The sequence below is a fragment of the Lissotriton vulgaris genome, chromosome 4_1 (genome assembly GCF_964263255.1).
Source record: "Lissotriton vulgaris chromosome 4_1, aLisVul1.2, whole genome shotgun sequence".
Classification (NCBI taxonomy): Eukaryota; Metazoa; Chordata; class Amphibia; order Caudata; family Salamandridae; genus Lissotriton; species Lissotriton vulgaris.
The window spans coordinates 1,120,810,620-1,120,834,995 of NC_141691.1; the positions used below are offsets into that span (position 1 = coordinate 1,120,810,620).

The 24,376-nt window shown below is 41.8% G+C and overlaps 1 protein-coding gene across 3 annotated transcripts in view; it reads right to left on the bottom strand.

Annotated features, from left to right (window-relative positions):
• LOC147722961 (uncharacterized) overlaps nt 1-24,376 on the bottom strand; it is a 426,371-nt gene that overhangs the window by 49,164 nt on the left and 352,831 nt on the right. For all 3 annotated transcript variants that reach the window (XM_086965353.1, XM_086965352.1, XM_086965354.1), the window contains exon 5: nt 3,482-3,611. In XM_086965353.1, coding sequence (XP_086821479.1) covers nt 3,482-3,611 — 130 coding nt within the window. The remainder of the gene's footprint in view (nt 1-3,481; nt 3,612-24,376) is intronic.

Below are 24,376 nucleotides of genomic sequence, written 5' to 3' on the forward strand. Positions count from 1 at the left end.
CTCACTTACCTGAAAGTTAATCAGGGACCAACTAAGAATCAAAAGGCACCTGTCAGAATTATATATAACCCAACAACCTTAAGTAATTAATATCCCAATGTCTCTACTTGAATGTAACATGACAATCAGATCCAATTAAGAGGTTCCTACTGCACAAAGGTTTTAATTCGAAAGATAAGCTCCTGCCCTCACTTTGATTCTTCAGTCCTACGGAGAGTCCCCTGAAAACTACTTTCCTCCAAATATGGCTGACATTTTCCAGCAATCAGTCTACAATTTTTGAGCATGTTCCTTCTTCCAGCACTATCCCTTGAACATCTTCAAACTTAACATAAAAGCCCAATACTCGATTTCAGTGTTTCATGGTCTACAGGTTTGGCTAGTGAAGTGCCAGAAGTGAATACCAGGATTCTGACAGTGAGCTGAGTGGATGGATGGCTGGCGGAAGAGGAACCGAGGTATGCAAGGGATAATGAGGGTGAGCTAAGGGAGTGGAGAACTGAAGGAACAAAATGGAGAGAGACGGCGAAACTGGTGGGTTATTGGCCGAGGGACCGTAAAGTGAGAATGCCAAAGAGCAGAATTCGGGGAATATACAGTAAAAAAAGGGAGAAGAGCTATCTAGGGTAAGTGGAGAAGCAATTGTAAAGATATGAACAATAGAGAAGAGCTATGTCATGAAATGACATGAGCGGGTTGATGCTTTTTAATCCAATAATCCAAGAGGTATTTAATTAGCATCACTTCCTCTTTTATCACCTGTCATGAATCTCTTTCTAGGCTTTGACCTAGAAAGACTTGCCATCAGGAGGTCAGAGAATGTGCGATCTCACTACATATGATGAAATAAAAAATGTTTGAAAATGTTGTTTTGAAATTGGGAATTCTAATATATTTCTAGTAAGCCTGGGTGGAGTTCGCGGAGTTGCGCTACGTGGAACTCCGCGAAGTGGCAAAAAAACTGAGCTACGCAGAGCTCCGCAAGCGGCGGAGTTCCATAAAAAAATGCTATTTGCAGTGATTGCACAGTGCGGATGCTTGTCCACCCTGTGCAGTCATCGCAAACTTTACCTTGCACAGCGCAAGTGGTCCCTTCTTTCCCTTTTCTGCCGCTCGATTTTTACTCGAGTGGCATCTTTCTCAACACGAACAAGCAGTATCTCATAGCGAGCGGTCGTGAGCATACGTGACCACTCGCAACGAGAAACCTGACCACCCCGCGCTGAGAAATCTCACCGGGATGTTTATTTTCCACGCTTGTGCTCGCCAACTTGATGTTGACGATCGTGAACGAGGAACAATCTCACCGGGAGGTTGATTTTCCTCGCTCGCAGTTGCCAACTTGATGTTGACGATCGTGAGTGAGGAACAAAACTCCGCTCCGCAGAGTTTTTCAGAACTCTGCGAGCTCCATGTAACGCGGAGTGTGGGAAACTCCGTACACTCCGCGAGTGGAGCGTAGTTCACCGCCCAGGGTTAATTTCTAGAAGATGGAAATTTACCTTCTTAGATACTCTGTGGCATATTTATGCGAGATTTGCGTCACTTTCGCACCATGCAAAGTGGTACCACTAAGTCAGAATTATAAAGCCACGCAAAGCTACTTTACGTGTCTTTGAACGGTTTAAAAAATCTGGAGTTAGACAACACAGTGCAATTCGCTTTGTTGCCTTGCTCTGTGCAAGGGAGGCATTTCATGGGCCTTGCAGTGGATGTTCCCAGGCAACTCCCATGGTTTTTTACGTATTACCAGATTTACAAGGACATGTAAACCTGGGAATGAGCCAAAATCTTAAGCACAAGGGGAAAGGACAGGAATGTGCCGTACTGGATAAAAACAACACATTCCTGCTCTTTCCCTGTGATGCAGGGCAGCGCATCAAGGTTACTTGCTGCTCTACACTACTAATGTGAGAAATATGCCCTTTAGTGTTTCAAGGTGCTAATCAACATTTCGTCCTGAGCAGCAAAGACCTGCATTGTGACCTGTCTTGTTCATTGTTGGTTAAGATGAGCCTGCAAGATGGGTCTTATTTCAGAGTGACACTTTACAAAACTGCAAAATGAAAAAATAAACACTTATATTGTCTCTCCGTCATTTTGCACATAAGAATGGACCCACTTGCAATGCACAGCTCTAAAGGCCAGATGTATGACCGTTTTTTCGTTCGGCCCGTTTGTGACCACAAAAAAGGGTCCTGGCATGAACAAACGCTATTTTGGGAGTCGGTGACTTGCAAAATAGTGTTTGCGACTCCCGCTATTAGGAAGGGGCCTCCCTTCCTAATAGCGAGTCACAATAGGATGTACCATTTTTTGTGACCACATTTGCAGTCGCAAAACAGTCGCAGTTTACCACCTACTTCAAGTAGGTGATAAACCACTCACAAATGGGAAGGGGATTCCGAAGGGACCCTTTCCCTTTGTGAGTGTGTGCGAAAAAATTTTTAAGAGCAGGCAGTGGTCCTTACAACAATTAAACAGAAACTTTTTTTCGTTTTTAAATGCAGCCCGTTTTCCTTTAAGGAGACAAAAGGACTCTCGCCTGCGCGACACTGCTGCGCAGTGCAAAGCAGGTCGCAAGACCTAAAAACTGCTTTATTAAAAAAGCAGTCAGAGACATGGTGGTCTGCTGACCCCAGCAGGTCACCAAGCCTCTGAGTGCTGGCCATTGCAAATGGGGTCGCAAATATCACCTGCCTCATCAATATTAATAAGGCAGGCAGTTTGTGACCCCATTAGGAATCGCTAACAGTGTCTGAGACACTATTGTAAAGTGCATTTTGCGACTCGCAAAGCGACGCAATTTGCGAGTCACTAAATGTAAGGGTCGTACATCTGGTCCTAACCTTTTGAATTTTAAGTTAAAATGCATGATGCTAAACATATTTTGATTTTTTTTCAAACACCTCTTTGCTCTATGGTGCTTAGGTGCAAAGTTACAGATGCTGAATAGGAGGTGTACAAAAATGTATAGTTCAAGCGAATGCACTCACCTGCACTTACACAGGAGGAAAGAAAAAAGAGAAAGAGGCGAAAATTCACTTGAGGGAAAGCCATACAGAAAAATAAAGTATTTTACAATATGCCTTATGGTTAATCCCCTCAATGTTCCATTTATAAAAGCATGACAAATATTTTTGTTCTTGCGGGAGGAAAAAGCATACATTACATCCAAACTCCATTTGTTTTACATTAAATTAGCAATGCTAGGTGAAGTCAAATCTGGAACTACAAGAAATATGTGCCTTTCGTAAACTTTCAGAAATGTGATTATTACTTATGGTATCTTCTGATGCTTGATATATCCTGCCAGGTGGGGGACGGAGCTGATAAAGGCCATGAGAGAAATGCAAGTGTGCAGTGAAACCTTTTTTTCTTTATTACTGTAAGAATTTATCATGTTCTGTTTGTCTCAATGCTTTTCTTCTTATATCCTACTCACCCAAGTGAATAACAAGGTTTTACTGTTAGTACTTACCTGAAGACACTGCTTCATACGGTGGAGGCACTTCTAGCTGCGTATAGGAAGGTGCTGGGGGCAACGTTCCAGAAGGTTCTCCAACAGAAGTGTCATCCTGCACACCATACCAGTTACTCCATACAGGTGCCTGGAAAAATATAATCATATAATCATTTTAAAGGGACAATGACATCTGTCCGAATAAAGGTCAAAATTATGTACTGTTTCTTAAAATAAAGTTGGGAACACAAAATATAAAGCACCAAAAAGATATTCATTTCACACACATAATAGTAAATAGTTGGCATTTTTAAGGCATGCATCAATGACATAAAAGAAAAGCCGAAAGTGCATGGTCGAGCACGTATATACGCTCTCGTGTCAGGAAAAAAAGGTCATGAAAAGAAGATGCTCAACGTTGTTTTATGTTATTTTCCGGCGGGCTTGCAGGCTGATCCTAGCACTAAAACATTTCTGAATTGTCTGCATGCAGAAATCATCACTATCAAAATCCACCGAAAGCGAGTTGTGAATGTGGAGTGCTCGAGGCTGAGGATGTAAGACACGCAGAGATGACTGTGTGCTTGTTCTTGCGTGGGAAGCCCAAGGGGCCAATAGAGGCAAGAGAAACTGAAAGGAGAAGGCTTGGAGGTCAGCATGTCAGACATTTAGAAGTAGGGCATGCTATTTTGGGCGCTCTCCCAGCCTGCTCTTCCGTTCCACCATCGCACCCCCAGTGGAATTGCAGGTTGGCTTTCAACTAATCATATAAAAAACCTCACAGAACTGTAATTTAAAATGAGAACACCAACGCTGTGGCTATAATTGCACCAGGGTGTAGGGAAGAATTCTGCAATATATCACCCTGTGCTCTTCTTCAAAATGTGAATGATATTATTTCGTATTCAGAGGCGTTGAACAAGTTAATTGAAATTTTAATCCATTATCATGAGAATTTACAATTGGAGAGATTTTGAGATAGCTCCAGTGACGCTGCCCGTCATGGCCGCCACAGAACTGGAAGCGTTTTGTTTGGTTGCAGAAATAGGAAACAGTCAAACAACTCAAGTAGACATACACATTCAATATTCTACTGACATGAAAGCAGTTCGTCTTTGACCTTGTCAATAGAGTAGGGAAGAGGATTAAAGCCCGGCTGGGAAAGATACACTATCTGCTTTAACACATTTGAATCTAAGTGCTGCCAGGGAAGGTCTACAGAGGAAGAATCAAGGTTTTACCCAGGAGAGACTCTGACATTTTACAGGAACAGTATAACAGTACTTGGCAGAGTAAAAATACAAGAATCCACATCAAGGTGTAGAATGAGATGCAGAGGTAGTACATCAAAAAGGCGGGAAATTTGCTGAAGAGATGAACTTGAGAACACCAGATGCTGAGTCTGCTATTATGATTCTCCAGGCTACGTTTATAACGTTTCATGAATTGCATTTTGAGTTACACAGGTGTTGGTAAAAAACAGCTGTGAGGGTCAATCAAGGTTTAAGACTAGTTCAATGTGAAATACGGTAAAAGAATAAAATGTTATCACCTATACCTCAGAAGCAAAACGTAACTGTTACCCCTACAAAAATAGTAACCCTAACCTTAACTCTAACACGTTAACTCATACCTCATCCCTTACACCAACCCCTACCCTAACCCTTACACATTCCCTGACTCTAACCCTAACCCATCATTGACTGTAACCTAAACCTAACCCTTAACCTTTCATTTTCCCTTATCTAACCTTTCACATTTGCCCTTACTCTAATCCAACACTCACCATAGTGCTAAACCAATACCAACTTTCGCCCTTGACCTGACCTTTGGCATAACTAGAACAGTAACTTCTGTCCTAACCCCGCCCACAACTCTAATCCTAAACCTTAAAATTAATCCTATTTGCAGTGCAGCTAATCAGTTAAGACGACAAATGTTCACTTCTAGACATGTTATCCACTGACAAACATCCTTCACCATCTTGCTTCCTGGGACATAACAGACAAATGTAGACAAAGTCAGCCATCACCTTGAGAGCGGATGGAGCCATTTGCTCTTACTTAGGCTGGCCAGATTCCACATCCCAGGGACAACAAAGGCCCCCGCAGCGCAGGGAGGGGGTGAGCTCCAGGGGCCCCACTCAGCACAGTACCCTGGCCTGAGAGCTCCTAAGTGTGGTCGGAGGGGGCCCCTCCTTGTTCTTTGCAGGGGCCCCCTCACGTTTTATTACACCACTGGGGACATGTGGTGTGTAGATCTCTGTGACCTATTTAACTGCTGCAGCTGATGGCAAGATTGTGGCCCAGTGAATCGGAAGCTGGACTTCACATCATGGTCATTGACTGTGCCTGGACTGACAATGGGTATGGGCTGGTACATACTATGAAGACTGAGGGCTGGCTCCAGCCTTCATCAGGGGAGTTCCGCTGCCACTTCATCCTATGAGGGGGTCTTGGGGTATCATGCCTGCACACAGTGGCAGTGATGCCCAGCATGTAGGTCTTGTGCATTAGTCTGGGCAGTTACCTGGGCTGCTTCCAGCACTACCTTGGCCCTTAAAACCAGAAGAGGATATTCAGGTGAGAATACTTATAGGCTACCTTAACCTGTCCCCTGATATTGCGGGCCAGTGGGAGAAAAAGGCCATATTCCACCAGAACCTTCGGAAGCATCCAAAAAGTGGCACTTCGATCTGCTCATGCTCTGCCCCTCTTTCCTGGATCAACATCTCACTGTAAATCAAAATGGCCCAGGAGAGTATCTGACCCAGAACACTTACTGACTTTCAGAAGGAGGGTGGGGGCACACTACCTCACATCCCATCACTCATTCCGCCCCAATCCACCGTGGCAAATGTGGTGCATGATAATAATTACTTCAATAGCAGTCTTTAATTTTTCACCCTTGTTAGTGCAGCCTGTGCTGTATAACTCTAGACATGTGTTTCTGGATACATTCCTTCATCAGTAGAGAGCAACAATTCATTCTGAGGATGCTGGAAATGCTACCCAAAGTTTTCTCAAGTCTCTGTACCACTCACTGGGCGCAGATGTACCAACACACGCTCGCCAGCTCAGTAGCTCAAGGGAGCCTTTACAAACAATAGGAGGCTGGGAGCACACTGCCTCACATTCCAGCACTCAATTTGCCCTAATGCATCATGGTAAATTAATGGAATGATAACACTTACTTCAGTAGTAGTCTTCAATTTTTCACTCCTGATGGTGAAGCCTGTGCTGGGGGTACTCTAGTTATACGTTTCTGAATTCATTCCTTAATCAGTAGAGACAACAGATTGTTGCTGACTTTGTGAACTTGATTGTCCTCCAGAGGTGAGTGGCTGGGGTAGGGATTCAAGTGCACCTGGAGGCTCTGTTGTACAGTGCATTAACAGTTATACAATTAGAACTGATTCCAGTGCATGATTACATCACCAGAGAAGGCCTCCTTTGGGTGCCATTGGGATCAACATATGCTGGAGGCTGGCAAACTTGTCTGGATCTCACATTGCTGGGGCCCAGGATTCACCTACACTTCTCAGGGTGGCTCTGTTTTAGATTGAAGTGAATTGAGTTACATTTATAAAGTGTGACTCCAACCTGTAAGATATACTGTCGCTACCTAGAACGTCTCAGGTGATATGAATTCAAATAGCGGAGATGGACCTATGCTGTGAACAGATATGTCTTCAAGGCATTCCTAAAAGGAAATATATCAGGGATAAATCTCACAGGGTGAGGTAGATTGTTCCAGGACTAAAAAGACACGGCCCCCTACTGTGGATTTCTTGAACTTAGGTACACTTAAAAGATTGGTCATGGCAGAGTACAGGGATTCCTAGGGCAATTAGTGATTGATGTTATGGTGAAGAAGGCGAAGGCCTACTCTGTGCACTGCCCTGTGGACAATACAGAGACATCTAAAAATAACTCTTTTTGGCACAGGGAGCCAGTGTAGTTTATACATTGCTGCAGAAGTAGAGGAAGACCTGGAAAAAGAATCAGCCAGCTTAGCTGCTGCAGCCTGTATCCCATAGAGGCAATTCAGATTAAAAGACTCCCTAAGGTCCTGTCGGACCATAACCCACTAGTAATGAGCATGGAGATCCCGGCATATATGAAGAGTTCTTTAAAGTGGACGTTTGATAAAAAGCTACTAGCTATAGAAGAATTTATAGAGTATATTAGGGGGTGGACTAAACAGTTTTTTTTAAATATTAATAGATATAGCACATCCAGAGAAAATGTATGGGACGTATATAAGGCAGGGCTTAGGGGCGACGAAATAACAAGTTTTGGGGTATTCCACCATAAACAACAGAGGGATGAGATACAGGCACTTACAGAAGAATTGAGTTTGAATGAGAGACATCATATCGCTGCCATAGTACAAAAGCAGAAAGACTTACAAACCAGATTAGAGCTAAAATTAATTAGGATTAAGGCTAAAATTAATGGAAGTTACAATAAAAAAGTGGCAGAAAGATTCCAAACGGCAACTCGGGATAACTACAAGTATGGGGAGATGATGGGGAAACATCTGGCACTCCGAATAAAACAAAGAGCAGCGGCAAACAATATTCTACAATTAAGAGGGAAAGTTGGAACGATAGCTACAGAACTATCAGGAGTATTAAAAATACTTATGGATTTCTATCAGGATCTCTACTGCTACAGGGATTCCACAGTAGATGGAACAGGGGTAGGAGTGGATAATGTGTCTCCTCAGTTACTGGTGCTAGAAGCAGATATCTCAATGAATGAGGTCCTTGAGGCTTTAAGGATGATGGCTTCAGGCAAGGCATCGGGCCCGGATGGGATCCCGCTGGAGATTTATAAAGCTCTACAGACAGAATTGACCCCTTTATTGTTGGATTTGTTCTTATCAGTACAACAGAAGGGGGTCCTGCCGCAATCTTGGCAGGAAAACAACATCATGATATTTTTGAAGAAGGGAAAGGACCCAAAAGACCCCACTGCATACAGACCAACAGACCAACAGACCAATAGACAAATATCTCTAATCAACACTGATGAGAAACTGTATTCTAAGATATTGGCTCTAAGAATGTCTAGGATAATCGGGACCTAAGTGAGCCCATGGCAGCATGGCTTCATCCCTGGTAGAAGTACAACGGACCATGTCTGAAGGGTTATTTCTTGGACATCGCTGAAGCCACAGGGACACAGATGTCCCTGATATTGTTGGATGCGCAAAAAGCATTCGACCAAGTGGAATGGGCTTATCTGTGGCAAAACTTAAGAGCTATGGGATTTGGTATGCGAATAAAAACGGCCATTCAGACTATGTATGTTGAAGCACATGCAAAAATTCAGCTAATAGGAAAGGAATCAGGTAGGATTAAGATCACTCGGGGGACGAGGCAGGGGTGCCCATGCTCCCCCATTTAATTTGCCCTGTATATAGACCATTTGATTATATCCATGCTGGATGATCAAGCTATTAAACCAATAGTAGCCCTGGGTTATAATACAAAAATATGAGCCTACGCAGACGACATCACGGTCGTTACCCCGGATCCGCAAGGTGCTATAGACAAGATTGAAAGACTCGCTGTAGAATTTGGGAAATAATCAGGCTATAGCCTGAACACCAACAAAACACAGATTGTATGCACCAGAAATACGCAATTTCAGGATCCACGCAGGACAGATTCGGCTACTTATCTTGGTATGGTCATCACTGCAGAGGTAGGCAAGACATGGGAAATAAACTCGGCTCCTCTTTTTAAAAAAATTGAGGGTGACCTGAAGAGGCTGGATAAATTACACTTATCTATTATCGGCAGGCCAAATGTCATAAAAAGGATGATATTTCCTAAGGTGTTCTATTTATGTCGGTGCATCCCTGTGGAGCTGGAAAATGTAATATTTAAAAAGGCAGAGGGAATCTTCTCTCAATTTATATGGGGCTATAAGAAAATTAGGAGTTCTTTAAAGTTCATGACCTTACCGCAACACCGAGGGGGGTTGGCAGTTCCTAATCTTTTATACTACTTTTGGGCAGTAATGCTGCAACACATGAGTATTTTATTCCGGCCACAAGGATGGGATCAGGTCGGGGTAGTGGAGGTGGATAAGGAGAACCCGCCATCTATCTATGAGCTAGCAATTGGCAAACTTACTCCAGGGCTAGTATTAAGCCAGCTAGAATTCAGTTATTATAAGAAAACACTCTTTAAGATTTTAAGAGATGCCTGGAGTATATGGCGTAAGATTAGTAAGAACATGGAAATACCTAGAATTCAAAGATATATTTTGCTGTGGCGCTCCTCGACCTTCTTGGCCCCTCTTTATGATAATATAAACAAAATATGGGAAAAGGCAGGAATAAAACAGAACGGGGTTGTTTCATTCAAGGAAGTCCAGATACGATATGGGCTGGATTCAAGCACTATCTTTAAATATATACAAGTAAGGGTGATTATAAATAAGCTGGTTTTGCAACCAAGTCACCTGGCTCGCATCCCGCTATTAGAACTGCTGAAGAAAAAACAGCTTTGTGTTAAGGATGTGTACAAAATATTGATGGAGGCCACTCCGGATGATATCTCTAAAGTAGAAAGTGCATGGGCAGTTAAATTGGACAACCTGGAGGTAGATATCTGCAGATCACTAGAGCTCTCCAAAAAAACATTTCTAACTGCAAACCTCAAGGCCCAAACTTTTAAAACACTGTTTAGACTCCATTTTACTCCTGCTAAACTTTGGGCATGGGGGAAAAGGGATAATAAATAGATGCCCAAGGTGTAATCAGGGCCCAGCTGATATAATTCATATGTTTGCTGACTGTGGTAAATTGGTGGGCTTGAGGGAAGGTATTGAACAGTTCTTATGTCAAAATATAGGGCAGTCTGTATCTTTAACATCAACTTTGTTGATAGTTGGATTTTATGAAAGGTTACAGTTAGAACTTCCTCAAGTGTACTTATGCTTCATGGTGACAGCTGTCTATCATATATTGATTGCCACTATGTGTAAGGATGTAGATCCACCAACCTATCAGGCATGGTATGCTAGACTTTATCATATATATAATTTAGAGATTGCACTGTATAATTATAAAGGTAGGAGTGGGAGGGCAAGGGGCCGGCAGATATGGGGGTTACTGATGGAACAGTAGGGGAAACTGAGGGAGAAGTTGGGGATATCTATTATGTGTTTTTGTCTTTGTATACACCCTCTATGCTCTGAGTTTTCCCTGTTTGCTTTTTGCTCTTTTGTTGCGTCTTTGCCCTCTCCATTTTGTTTTGCTCTACTCTTCTTTTTCTGTTTAATTAAGTTGGACTTCTTTTGTTGTTTGAAATATGTAAAGACTGGTCTGTTGAATATAAACAGTATGTAATTAATTCCTGGAAAAATAAAAATATTTAAAAAAAATGTAAAAATGAGGCGATTCAGCAGTTAAGTAGGTGCCCCAAAAACAAAGCATTGCAATAGTCAAGTCGACTCATGATGAAACTCTGCAACACCAATGAGCGAATATGACCTGAGAGAAATGGAAGCATTGTATGAACCATCTGCATTAAGAAAAAGCCGGATGAGGAGAGCTTATTCTCATCCAGCTCGATAGGTCCGCAATCTCTTCCCCTGTGCTGCCTAACCTGAGAGTACATAAGGTCAGAGATTCTTGCCAAATTGTCATACCCCCCTGCCATTGATTGGGCGGGGGCTGGAAATTATCATTCTTGCTCACAAACAGCAAATTACAGAGACAGAGAGCTAAATCTTGAATCTTGAAGACACCAATAAGACCATACAGCATAATTTCTCGTACTGTGGGTCGCAAACCAATGGTGGCTCAGCAGCCTATTTCTGGTGGGTTGCAAAAGAGCACCAAATAAGGATGCTTTTACATTTTGTATTTATCTTCACATTTGCTTTGCTTCAAAGATAGAGTTAGTCTACAGGCTATGTCTTGAGACAGATTGCTGCTTATTCTTTTAACATGGGGATTGGTGTTTTATTTTTCTTTCTTCGACTGCAAAGTGAGAGGAGTTTTTAAAGTGAACTATGCAGTGCTTAATTTGTGAAAATATAAGTGCTGGGGCCCTTGTCAGAAAGCCACTCCAACTTGGCAGCTTGCACTACCCATTGCCCCACCAGTGCTGCCAATACAATTGAGAGGGAAAATTCTGAGTATTCTAGGCACCCAAAGCAATAAGAATGCCTTTTGTAGCAGCTATTAGTCATTTTGAAGTATATTGGATTAATAAAAAGATGTTATTTTGCTTATCTTTAAATTAGCCATACAGTGCCACCATGTGGCAGACTGTCATGAGTGCCGGTGTTAACAATTAAGTGCCAGTGCCGAGCACTGGAAACCACTGGCTCAAATTAAGCACTGGAACTATGTGACAATCTTGCTGTGGAATAGGAATGGTGTAGGATGTCATGTTTTGTAACAAAACTGAGATACCTGTAAGAGAACTGTACACATTTCAGAAACAATCAGCAGGTAGGAAAGCAAAAATGAGGCACATTTTCTTGTAATTTAAAGTATGATGGAAACGAAACTTTTAATAGGACCAAAGCAAATCAGGACTCTTTTACTTGCTGATGCACAAATGATATTCACTGAGGCCCAATTTTCACACATTATCACTTGTGTGCTATATAGTTTTAATAGTAAACCTGTATGTCTGTGCAAATATATTAATTAATGGAAAACTACAGTCTGTAAATGACAGTGCCCTCCAGCATAATACTTTAGTAATATATTTGTGGCAGTGTGCTTCAAAATGCACCTCCAGCTATATACTACATCCTTACCACTCTCCTGCTGAATACATTTGCTGCACTTTGTGTGAGGCTAGGATTTTTCACAATCCCTATGACTTCAGTGATGTAACATGGGTGTCAGCATCTTCACTCTGAAAATGGTTCCAGAACCACTGTGCAAAGGTGTTGAACTAAGTCCCTAAATCCAGTTTTAAAACCAACCGTTGCAGGTATTCCCAAGCAAAACTTCCAGTGAACTACCAGCATTTTATGCTGCTGTTTTTGTTACAAAGCCACTTCAAAAGAGAATGTGCTCACTATACTTGATCATACACAATCATCACGCTTAAAATAAATATAAAAATGTTATATCTTGTCTAGCAACATTAATATTTTCATCATCAAAAATTCCCATTTTTGGCGAAGTCCTTCACTCAAAGCCCACTGTGGGTCATCATTTAACTATAGAAATAATTTAATTATAGAAAAAATATTGATATGTATTATTTTAGCCATGCAAATAAATATGCCTGTGTCACTAAACCATGAAATTCTGGACCATGTAATTGTTAGTAGAAAAGCATTGTTACAGTAAGAAGTGTGAAATAGTTGGGAATGTCCTTCCCAAGCTTCATATCCTGATCACACATGCAGAAACCCTGGTAGCACCACAGTCAGATAGGTGAGTAGGCAAAAATGAGTTTGCAAAAACAGAGGGTGTAGATGACATGGACCAGATTATGGAACACAAGCCACTATTACTCTCTGGTGGATGCAGCGGGATTCCCACTGTACTTACTGCAAATTAGAAAGTTGTATTTCAGTAACGAGCACCTTACTATGCAGCAAGAGCTCTGTTTATGTAGCTATGTAGCATAATCAAGAAATTAATCAATCTATTTGTAGAGCGTGGCTTATCATCTGTGAGGGTATCCAGGCGCTGGGTTGCTGGGCTTAGTTTAAAAGCCAGGTCTTGAGTCTTTTTCTGAAGTCCAGTGAAGTTAGGAGGTGGAGAGGGAGGGCGTTCCAGGACTTAGTGGCGAAGGGGGGGGGAGGAGTGCCACTGATATGGTTACAGCGGATGTGCAGTGTCTGCGAGGGTGAAGCAGAGGTTTCTGAATGGTTGGTGGAAGTTCAGGTGATGATTCGTATATGCTGGTCCTTGGTCGTGTATGGCTTTGTAAGCATGTGTCAGTAGTTTGAATTGGCATCTTTTGTGGATGGGAAGTCAGTGGAGAATCCTCAGGTAGTGGGTGATGTAGGTTAGTTTGGGCAGTATGAGTATCAATCTGGTCACTGGTTCTGTATTGTCTAGAGCCTTCTCATGAGTTTGGTGGGGGTTCCTGCATACAGTGTGTTGCCGTAGACCAGACGGCTGGTGATTAGGGCTTGTGTGACTGTGTTTCTCGTGCTTGTGTGGAGCCATTTGAAGATTCTTCGAAGAGTGTGGAAGCAGATGGAGGAAACTGTGTTGATCTGTTGTTTAATGGTGAGTTTGCTGCCCAGGATGATGCTGAGGTTGCCGGTGTGGTTCTTATGTGTGGGTGTGGTCTGAGATCAGCGGGCCACCAGATGTCATTCCAGAGGTAGGTGTGGTTCTCAAAGATCAGCACTTCGGTCTTGTCCATGTTGAGCTTCAGACAGTTGTCCTTCATCCAGGCTGTGACGTTCTTCATGCAGTTGTGGAAGTTGGTCTTGGTGGAGGTGGGATCTGCTGAGAGCGAGAGGATGAGCTGGGTGTTGTCAGCATAGGATATGATGTTGATAACATGGGTTCTGATGATGTCAGCTAGAGGCTTCATGTAGATGTTGAGGGTCGGGCTGAGAGATGAACTTTAAGGGGTGCCGCAGATGGTGCTTGTGGGTTCTGTGGTGAAGGGAGGTAGGCAGATTCTCTGCATACATCCAGAGAGGAATGATGCAATCCATTTGAGTGCATCTCACTTAATCCTGATTGGTGCAGTCTCTTGATGAGTGGGTGGTGGGATACTGTGTCGAAGGCTGCGGAGAGGTTGAGAAGGATGAGGACCACAGATTCTTCTGTCTAGTAGGGTGCACTGTTGTCCGTGGCAGCGATCGATCTCTGTGCTGTGGTTGGCACAGAAACTGGATTAGGGGGTGTCTAGCAAGTTTTTTCTTTCCAGGTGGTTGTGAGCTGTCATTGACTACCTTTTCCAGGGCTTTAGTAGAAAATGGGAGTAGTGAGGTGGGGCATTAATTCTAGAGTTGTTGGGGTCCTCAGATGGTTTCTTGAGGAGAGGTCTGACATCTGTGTTTTTCCATGTGGTGTCAAAGGTCGTTGTGAGGATTGATATGTTAAGGATGGTGGTGAGTTGGTGTGCTTCCTGTGTTGAAGAGGCGGTGGGGGCAGGGGGTGCTCCAGAGTGGATGAAGTTCATGACACTTGTGGTGTTCGCTATGATGAGCTATTCCCATACAGTGAGATGTTGGTCGGGGGAGATTTCCGTTGGAGTCAGGAAGCTGAGGAGGTCAGTGGGTTGGGGCTCGAAGTTCCTGTAGATGGTGGATATATTTTGTATAAGTGATTCACTAGGGCGTTGAAGATTTCCTGTGTGGGAGGGATAGTGTTCTCAGTGGCTATTGGGCAGGAGAACTCTCTGACGATGGTAAAGAGTTCTTTGGTGTGGTTGTCGCTAGCCTTGATGCGGCCTGCAAAGGTGTCCTTTTTCGCATCATTGATGGTACTTGCTGAAGGCTGACTTGAAGGTGGCCTGGTCTGTGTCATCTCTACTGGTGCATCTTCTCTCCCGTCGTTGTTTGCAGCTGCATTTAATTTTGCTGAGTTCCAGTGTGTACCAGCTGGCTTGTTTGGTGCATCTGCAGGTTTTGGCTGGTTTGATGGGGGTGACTCGTTCGGTGGCGTTAGTGATCCAGGTGTTGGAAGTTCTTGACTGCTTCCTCTAGGTTGGTTGTAGTGTTGGTCTGAGTGGTGTTGAGAGCATTTAGCCATTGGTTCTGTGTCACTTTGCTTCGGCTGTGGAAAGAGGTGGTGTAAGGGGGGGGGGAAGTAGAGCAAGATGGTCCTGTGATGTTGAAGTGGATGATGGAGTGGTCGGTCCAGGTGAGTTCAATGGTATGGCTGTGTTTGACTCTGTTGCTGGATGTGAATATTGGGTCCTGTGTGTGGGGTCTGTAACCAACTGGGTGAGGCCAATGTTGTCCACTCAGTCCAGGATGTTTGCAGAGTTCGTGTCTGTGGAGTCCTCCAGGTGGAAGCTGCAGTCTCCGTGGAAGAAGTAGTGCTTGGATTCTATGGCGAGTGGGCCAATGAAGTCTATGATGGCTTTGCAGCGGCTGGGGCGTGGTCCAAGCGGTCTGTAGGCGAGGGTGTCTTTGATGGTTGTTTTGCAATCATTGTGGTGTTGGAAATTAAGGTGTTCCATGATCGGTGTGGTGTCGTCTTCGGTGGTGGTGCAGTGGACTAATTCTTTGAGGATGATGGCGATGGTGCCTCCGTGCTTGTTGATGTGGTCCCGATATATCATCTTGTAGTCGCTGAGCAATCTGGTGCTGATATTGGGGGCAGAGGAGTGGTTGATCCAGGTCTCTGTGATGAATGTTACATCGGAGTGAGGGTGAAGAGGATGTCTCAGACTTTAGTAGTGTATTTGCTAAGTTATCTGGTGCTGATCAGGAGGCATCAGAGTGGTTCCATAGTGCTCTCCGTCGGTGGAGTGGCGTGGATTTCTGTGCGAGGCAGTAGTGGCAGGTGAACGGTCCTGCTGTGGAACGAGGAGATGCGAGGCAGAAGTTGTGTCAGAGTCCGGGGTCCAGGGCTCTCTGACTGGCAGAGGAGTATCTATGGATACCTAGTGGGCCAGGGTTTCTGGTGCTGGGGGCAGTCCAGGTGTGGACGGGTGCAGACGAGCTTGCCTTTGGCGTGCTGGCAGCATGGTCACTCTGCAGCCTCCATTAAGTAGGTTCGGGGGGGGGGGGTGCAGGGGAGGCGGGTGGCGGGAAGAAGGTGTTGGGAAAACATGAGAAAAATGGCGCTGAACAGCCAAGGAATGGCAGAAGACAAAAACCCTAAAGAACGTACGGAATTAAATTAAAATAAAATAAAGCTGGCATACAGGGCAGGCTGCCTAGGACCAGCATAGGCAGGAGCAGCCCTATCAGCAGTGTGGAGGAAGAAGGCACTGACTGCAGCGAGGGTAGAGCTGGTGGGGCCCTGCTCATAGCAAAGGTACTTACTATTCCAGAGCCTTGAACTCACTCTGCAAGTATGTTATGGGTAAGTCCCTGCTTCTGACTTAGAGGTAGGGCTGAGGATGCTGATGAGGGTAATTGTGCAATCACTCTTTGTATCCACCATCCTCGTGGGAGCCACCAGGGTCTGCTTTCAAGGATGCATGCAGCAGTTCCTTGCTTGATTCAAGCTGTAGGCCACTTCCTGAGTGGCCTAGACTCTGTTCCTCTTTTAGGGGCTACATTGGCCCAATGCACGATAAAGGTATACTCAAGCCATAGTATATAGAACAATCTCATTCAATTGAGAGAATGTCTCTAATTGGCTGTGGGGGTTGGTAAAATAGAGGAGGTAAAATGGTAAGTTTAACCAGCCTTCTTGCAAATCTAGCTAAAACACTTGAAGTGCATTTTTATTACACACACACTACTCAATCAATTTATTTTAATTTTATTTTTATTTGGAACTCCAACGGAGGTCCACAAAAGTGCACAAATAAATTAATAAAGGAAAACTTTATGTACAATACAAACATTCGTCCATATTTAACCAACAGATAATACAATGTGCAAAAAAACTATCTAATAAATAACCAGAAATGTTTAAAAAAATTGATATATCTTAAAACAGACCATTTCATTTGGAGGGGAAAAAACAAATGAATGGGCCTCCTGGGCAGAATGAATAATATATTTGATATAAACAGGTCTTAAAAACATATGCCTGGCCCTGTGTAGCTTCGTGCTAACAAATAACACATGATTCAAATCTTGAATTGCAATTGGCACATTTCACAGATTCTCTCCGCACTAAGAATTTTGTCCCAAATACCGATAACATCTTTTAAGGCCAACAAATTAATTCTTAATAAAAGGATTAGCCTTCTGAATCCATAAGGAAGGTTCCATGTTAAATAGGGCTGAGGTCTATTCCCCAACGCACTCCCACAAACCACCTCATTACGAGGCTTGGACTGGCTCAAGTCGATGTCTCTAGCCAAGCTGATAGATGGTGCAAACTTCTTTATAAACAGCTTTAATGCAGTTTTTGACATGGGGGAATCGAAATTCAAAGTAAGGCCAAATGAGTAATTTGCTTGAACGAAGGACCTAAAAATTGTTGAATGTTCTCTCAATTTATCGAAGATTTCCAATCTCAAAGCAGCCCTGAGAGTACCGTCCTCCCCCCAACACAGAGAATTACCCCATCTCAAAACCGCAGCCCACAATAGAACATAGGAGGAAACTAAACCAAATTCCAAGCGTAAAACATGTGCAGTAATCAAAGTATTGCTCCCGAGCAAAAAAAACCTAATAATCAGATTCAGTCACATCAATTTGATCAGTCCAAAAAACATCCAGATTTGATGGTTCACTGTGAAAATTCCTTTATTTTCTTATTTTCTTTGTCACAAATGCAGAAGTTTGAAGCAATGTTTCTCAATGATGATTTGGTATAGTTGTCATCACAAAATGTAGGCAAGCAGCCGACACGTGTTTCGTCCCGGGGAAAAATCACCCAACGACTTTATCAGGGCTACAGTAACAAAAAAAACATATTTGCACTGAACAACAATACTCCAACCTAATCGTATCAAGTTAAAATAATCACAATGGAGTCTATGAAATAAAAGGTGAAAGAGAATTGCAAGACTAATAAACACCCGAAATTCACCCAGTGACAAGACACATCAAATCCATAATGTGATCAAGATAAAGGAAATGAAAGCAAGTGAAAGTCACAAGAAATGAAAAGACTAGAAGGTCGCCAAGATGATTGAACATATTATCAAAGAGGTTAGTGTCCAGGTTCCAAATTTAAAGGAACCCAGCCTCATAGTCCATTAGGACTATACACTCAGCTTAATGAAGAGCTGATAATAACAAATTACCCCTGGATCTTATTTATATCCAGTGGCTAAAGACTCACTTCCAATACAATCCAAAAGAAATGGATTATGCAGAGATTATATAACACTCACCTAAAAAGCCATACATATTACTCATATTGAATAGATAAAATAATACCTAAAAAGTAGTGGACATTCCTTCCATGTGCAACATTCGGGATTCTACAAAATATAAAGCCAAATTTCTATAAGATCCTTGCTAAGATTTTTGCAGAGAGATTGAATGGTGTTGCTGGTAATCTATTGCACTGTAATCAGAAGGGATTTGTGAAAGGTCGGTCTATTCAGAACCTGACTCAAGGTCTAGTGGGAGCAATTGATTTAGCATCTCTCTATAAGTTGGTTATGGCTATTATTACACTTGACGCCACCAAGGCATTTGATCGCGTAAACTGGTCTTATCTAACTAAAGTATTGGAGAGATGTAATCTGGGTAAACATTTCTGTAGAGTCATCTCTTCTTTTTACCAACATCCCATAGCTAGAGTACTGGTCAATGGTATTCTTTCTGCACCCATAACTATTAAATGAGGGACAAGACAGAGATGCCCCCTTTCTCCCCTGCTTTTTAATTCATATATTGAGCCTTTGGCGGAGAAAATCAGGCAAGACATGAATATTGCGCCCTTCAAATTTAGAAATTGGGAAAAAAAGTCTCTCTTTATGCAGACGATATGTTGATATATACTTCGGATCCAATACAGGCCATCCCGTTAATCTATAGTGCAGCTACCCAGTTTGGTCAGTTTCTGGCTACCAGATCAACCAGTCCAAATCGGAATGCATGGTGTGGAACTTAGAAGCACATCTCCCTATTTTAAAACAAGAGATAAGATATCTAGGAATTCAAATTGCCCAGGATATTGAACAATTAACAGACAGAAATCTTGAGAAAGTAAACAAAGAAATTGTTGATTCTTTAAAGTGCTGGTCTCTTCTTCCTCTCACACTAATTGGAAGAGTAAATATCATAAAAATGATGCTTCTGCCCAAATTAATATTTTTATTTCAGAATATCCCTCTAGCATTCAAGGAAGATAAGCTAAGAAAAATCCAAGCTAAATGTAATTCTTTTGTATGGGCCTCAAAGGGTATCAGGATCTCATGGAGGAAACTGCGTAGGAAAAAAAGCAAAGGCGGCTTGTGTGCCCCAGACCTGAAGCTTTATGCGTGGATTCTATTACTCAAAGCAGGGAGTATGCTTTTTAATTGCCCAGATAGATCGGAAGCAGGCATAATGTTTAAGGAAATGTTGACAGGAATCCAAGGGGGATTACATAGTTTCTTATATAAGTATGGGGACCCGCGCTTTTTCAAAAAGGTTCGATTGAAGTTGCTGAGCGATATGGCTCTTACATTGGCTAGAGTAAGGAAATCTCTGAAATTAGCATACTATACAGCTATGGCCCCTATTTGGAATTCTCCGGGTTCTCCAGAGTGGACTAAGGATATTCTCGCCAAACCCTTGTTGGCTGCTGACATAAAATACTGGCTCCAGCTAATGCCCGATGGGACGCTCTTATCCTGGGATGAGATTTCTATCTTGACTGACAATAACTTATCTAAGTTTAAATACCTTCAAATAAAGAGCTGGAGTCAGGCTGTGGGATCGCAAGTGGGAATAACAAACGTTTTGGAGAATCTGCTTCAAGGGAAGAGCAGGAAGATAAAGACAGCAACTCTATATTGGTCTATCCTAGAAGCAGAGGACGACGATTTCACTTTGCCAGCTCACTTATGGGGAGACCATATTTTGGACGCATATCTAGAGCAGCTATGGCAAGTATCTTTTGATTTATTACACACTACAGTATCTCCCGCCAATTTAAAACGCAACCATTTCTTCTCTCTTCACAGAGTTTACTGGTCCCCTGCTAAGCTCTCTAAATTCTCGAAAGGTATTACCCCCTGTTGCCCAAAGTGCAAGCAGGAAAAAGCAGACGATCTCCATATGTTTTTAACATGTCCGGTCTTGTACAATTTCTGGCGTGCAGTATCTGAAGGTATAGAAAATATGTTTAATTTCAATATCCAGGTTAGTATAACTCTAATATTTTTTGGTATTTTTTCGAATTATGAATCACTTTCTCGAGATGTTAACAAGTTGTCGTTGTACTTAAATATACTCGCTTGCAGAGAAATTTGTAAATCCTGGTTAAAAGATACCGCACCCACCTATCTAGATTGGTTTAATGCAATTAAACATACATTGAATCTAGACCGGGCAAACTGGAAGAGGAAAAAGTATTTTTGGGCTCCGTGCATTGCTTGGTTGGAGAAGCTTTAAAACAAGGTCCAATGATTATGCCTTTTTGCAGAATGAAATACCCTAAGATCAGTTCCTTGGCTGGCTAGTTAGATCAACTGAATTGACCTTTCTCTTATTAGGGTATCTGCAAAAAGCGCTTCCAATAAGATCTTCGGAGCCCATAACATATACTGGGGTACATCTGTTGCGTAGTGGATGGTAGTAATTGAATATACTTCGAGAACATCTTTTGGCGTATGAGGACCAAAAAATAAATAAAAAAAGACTATAGGTTGTGATTCTCTGATAGTTACCAATGGTTTTATAAAATAGATATTTTTCACTTATTATTCTTTTCTTACTCCTTATAGAAATTTGGCTTTATATTTTGTAGAATCCCGAATGTAGCACATGCAAGAAATGTCCTCTACTTTTTAGGTATTATTTTATCTATTCAATAGGAGTAATATGTATGGCTTTTTAGAAGAGTGGGTACCTTTTCTCTTATGTTGTTTAGCTGGCAGCGATTACTACGGTATGTGTGCATTATCAGGGATTTGTGACTTGTGATTTCAATCACTGACTAAAACAGTGGATGTGATTGTTCGCTTAACTGAAATTAATTTCCCTGCCCTTCCTGTGCCGTTTCTCTTCCCCTTTTCTTCTTTTTTTTCAGTCCCATATTGCATGGGACCTCATATGGGTTATACCTGGAATGTAGTGACGATATTATTAAGAATTGTTTATGGTGAGTGTTATATAATCTCTGCATAATCCATTTCTTTTGGATTGTATTGGAAGTGGGTCTTTAGCCACTGGATATAAATAAGATCTGGGGTAATTTGCTATTTTCTGCTCCTCATTAAGCTGAGTGTATAGTTCTGTTGGACTATGAGGCTGTGTTCCTTAAAGTTTAGAACCTGGACACTAACCTCTTTGATAATATGTTCCATCATCTTGGCGACCTTCTAGTCTTTTCATTTCTTGTGACTTTCACTTGCTTTTATTTCGTTTATCTTGATCACATTATGGATTTGATGTGTATTGTCACAGGGTGAATTTCGGGTGTTTATTAGTCTTGCAATTCTCTTTCACCTTTTATTTCATAGACTCCATTGTGATTATTTTAACTTGATACAATTAGGTTGGAGTATTGTTGTTCAGTGCAAATGTGTTTTTCTTGTTACTGTAGCCCTGATGAAGTTGTCAGGGGATTTTTTCCCCCAGGCGAAACACGTGTCGGCTGCTTGGTTACATTTTGTGATGACAATTATACTGAATCATCATTGAGAAACATTGCTTCAAACTTCTGCATTTGTGACAAAGCAAATAAGAAAATAAAGGAATTATCACTGTGAACCATCAAATCTGGATGTTTTTTAGACTGATCAAATTGATGTGACTGAATCTGATTATTAGGTTTTGTTTGCTAGGGAGCAATACTTTGATTACAGTTTATCCTCTGTGGTTTCTATCGCAGAAGAATTTTTTGGGACGTGGTGGCCGTTACCTTTTTGTTCCCTGGAGCAGTTGTCTTTGTTATTTGGTTATATTACTATGTAAAATTGGTTTGCGCAAGGTATAACCTAGCCACGCTTCGTATTTTCCTGTAAGACATGTGCAGCAGCCTGAGAATTTAGGTTGCAAATTTGACGAAGGATTCGACCTTCAGCCCTGTCAAAAGACAGCCAGTGTTTCGTGTCCAATACCTCAACAGCGTATATTAATGAGGGGGGAATTTTTACCTTAAAAACTGACAAACCATGACCAAAATGGCGTTTTTCACAAGTTTTGTAGAGTCTGTTTAAAGCTTCCACCTGGGAGACAGCCTTGCTAACACAGAGATTAATGTGGTCTAGATCTCACCCAGTTTTCAAAAAGACCTTACCCAGATATAAATAAGAGTGCACCAACTTCAGTTCTTCGGACCCCAGTGACCACTTAAAATGTCGTTTTAATCTATGGCCTTTCTTACAGAAGACCAAAATTTTGCTTTTAGCAATATTAATTTCCAAGAATTATGCAATAAGTATCACATTGCTATACTGGCACCCTCCCCACGCACACACATGTGCATACCACACCAACACACAAACAACCCGCACACACACACACACACACGCAAAGTCTTTTACCTTAAGGTTGCAGTTCTAGACCCTCCAACTATCGGAAGTTCTCATCCTTGTGAAGTTTTGGTGCAACTTTACCTGTTTACTACAACTTTTACGAATTGAACGTTCCAAGAATTCTCATAAATATTTGGTTGCCTACTTTCTTCGTCCATTAGTTGTGCAGTTGTGCAATGCATTCTGGTCGTGTTATATGCCAATGAATAAGGCCAGGGATTTGGAAGCAGTTTTCTGCAGTTATTCTCCCTTACTCCTCCACCAGACGCAACCCATATGGTGATCCAAGGCGAGAAACCCACTGAAAGGTAGACACTGATCTAATGACTATAAAACTGATAAAAAAGGGAACTAGCAAAGAAGAATGTATATTAGCAGTGAGGATGAAATGGATAGCTTTGCACAGTATGTGGGACTATGAGTAGCGAAATCCTATTTGAGAAGAGAGAAAGAAATGGGAAACCAAGAAAGACAATGGAAACATGATACATTACTGTTAGACAAAAGTAGCAGTTTTAAAAAGAAAGAGTATATAGAAAACCCAAGGACTGAATGGAGGGGTTATTTGGCATAATTACAGAGGACATTAAGGTAAAATGTTGGAAAGGGACAGAGGGATATAGAATTGAAAGAACAGAAAACATGTTCAGTGTTTTGGCAAGGCAAGGGTGAGTGTGTTTTTAACGGAACGTAGGTTATGCAACTGCAGTCCTTCCCTTGAGAGCTGCTAATGTGTTTTTTGTGACATTGTGGAAAGATTCCAGAAAACACCAAAGAAATTAAAAAAATAGATGCAATGGCTTCAAGCAGAATGTCAGAGTGCATGAATACCAGGAAATGCATCGAAATTAAGTGGCCCACTTTCATGAAATATGATGGAAAGTATAGATACTTATCACTATAACTAGAGGCAGCATAGCATTAGTCTGTCACAGTTGATTTTGTCGGGCCATTGAAGTTATACTACCAACTTAAGGATTCAACAATAGTTCAATAAAACATTGTTTTTTGCCGTATGAAGAATATTTAATACGTTTATTGTGCCCACAGAACAGCAAAGGAAAGTCCATATTTGTATGTTCGAATCCCGTGTAGTTAGACTTTTTTAATGTTCTTGAAAATTAAACTTAAAGCATAAAGGGAGGAGCATTTAAAAAATGCTGGGATTTGAAATGGTTGATCACCTTTTCAAGCTAACTGAAAATGTTGTAGAGGCGAGCACTTGACTTGTTTTGTGTTTTCTAGCATGTAGTACAGGAAACCGGATTTTCATTTTTCTTTTTTGTTACTCAAAAACTCAAATCCTGGAATACACATTATACTGAGGTGAGCAGTGCGAAATAATGTATCACTGGGCAAGTGATAACTCACAGCCTCTGAAGTTGGAACATAAAAATAACATTTTAAATTCGGAAATGAGTACAATAGACATAGCCTTAAAGCAATCAAAAGCATTAGCTTTAATACACCTAGAAGATATTCCTTTGTCACCTTGATCAGTCAAGGACTTGTACTTTTATAGTGAGTTTAGATTAGGTGTTTACTTCCAGAACCATGAACAAACTGATCTGTGGATTTTGGCAACGCCTACATTTGAGGCAGTACAAATCCATGTGTGGACATAGGCATATGTGTCCGGTGTGCATGATTGACACTATAGGTTTTAATATCTATAA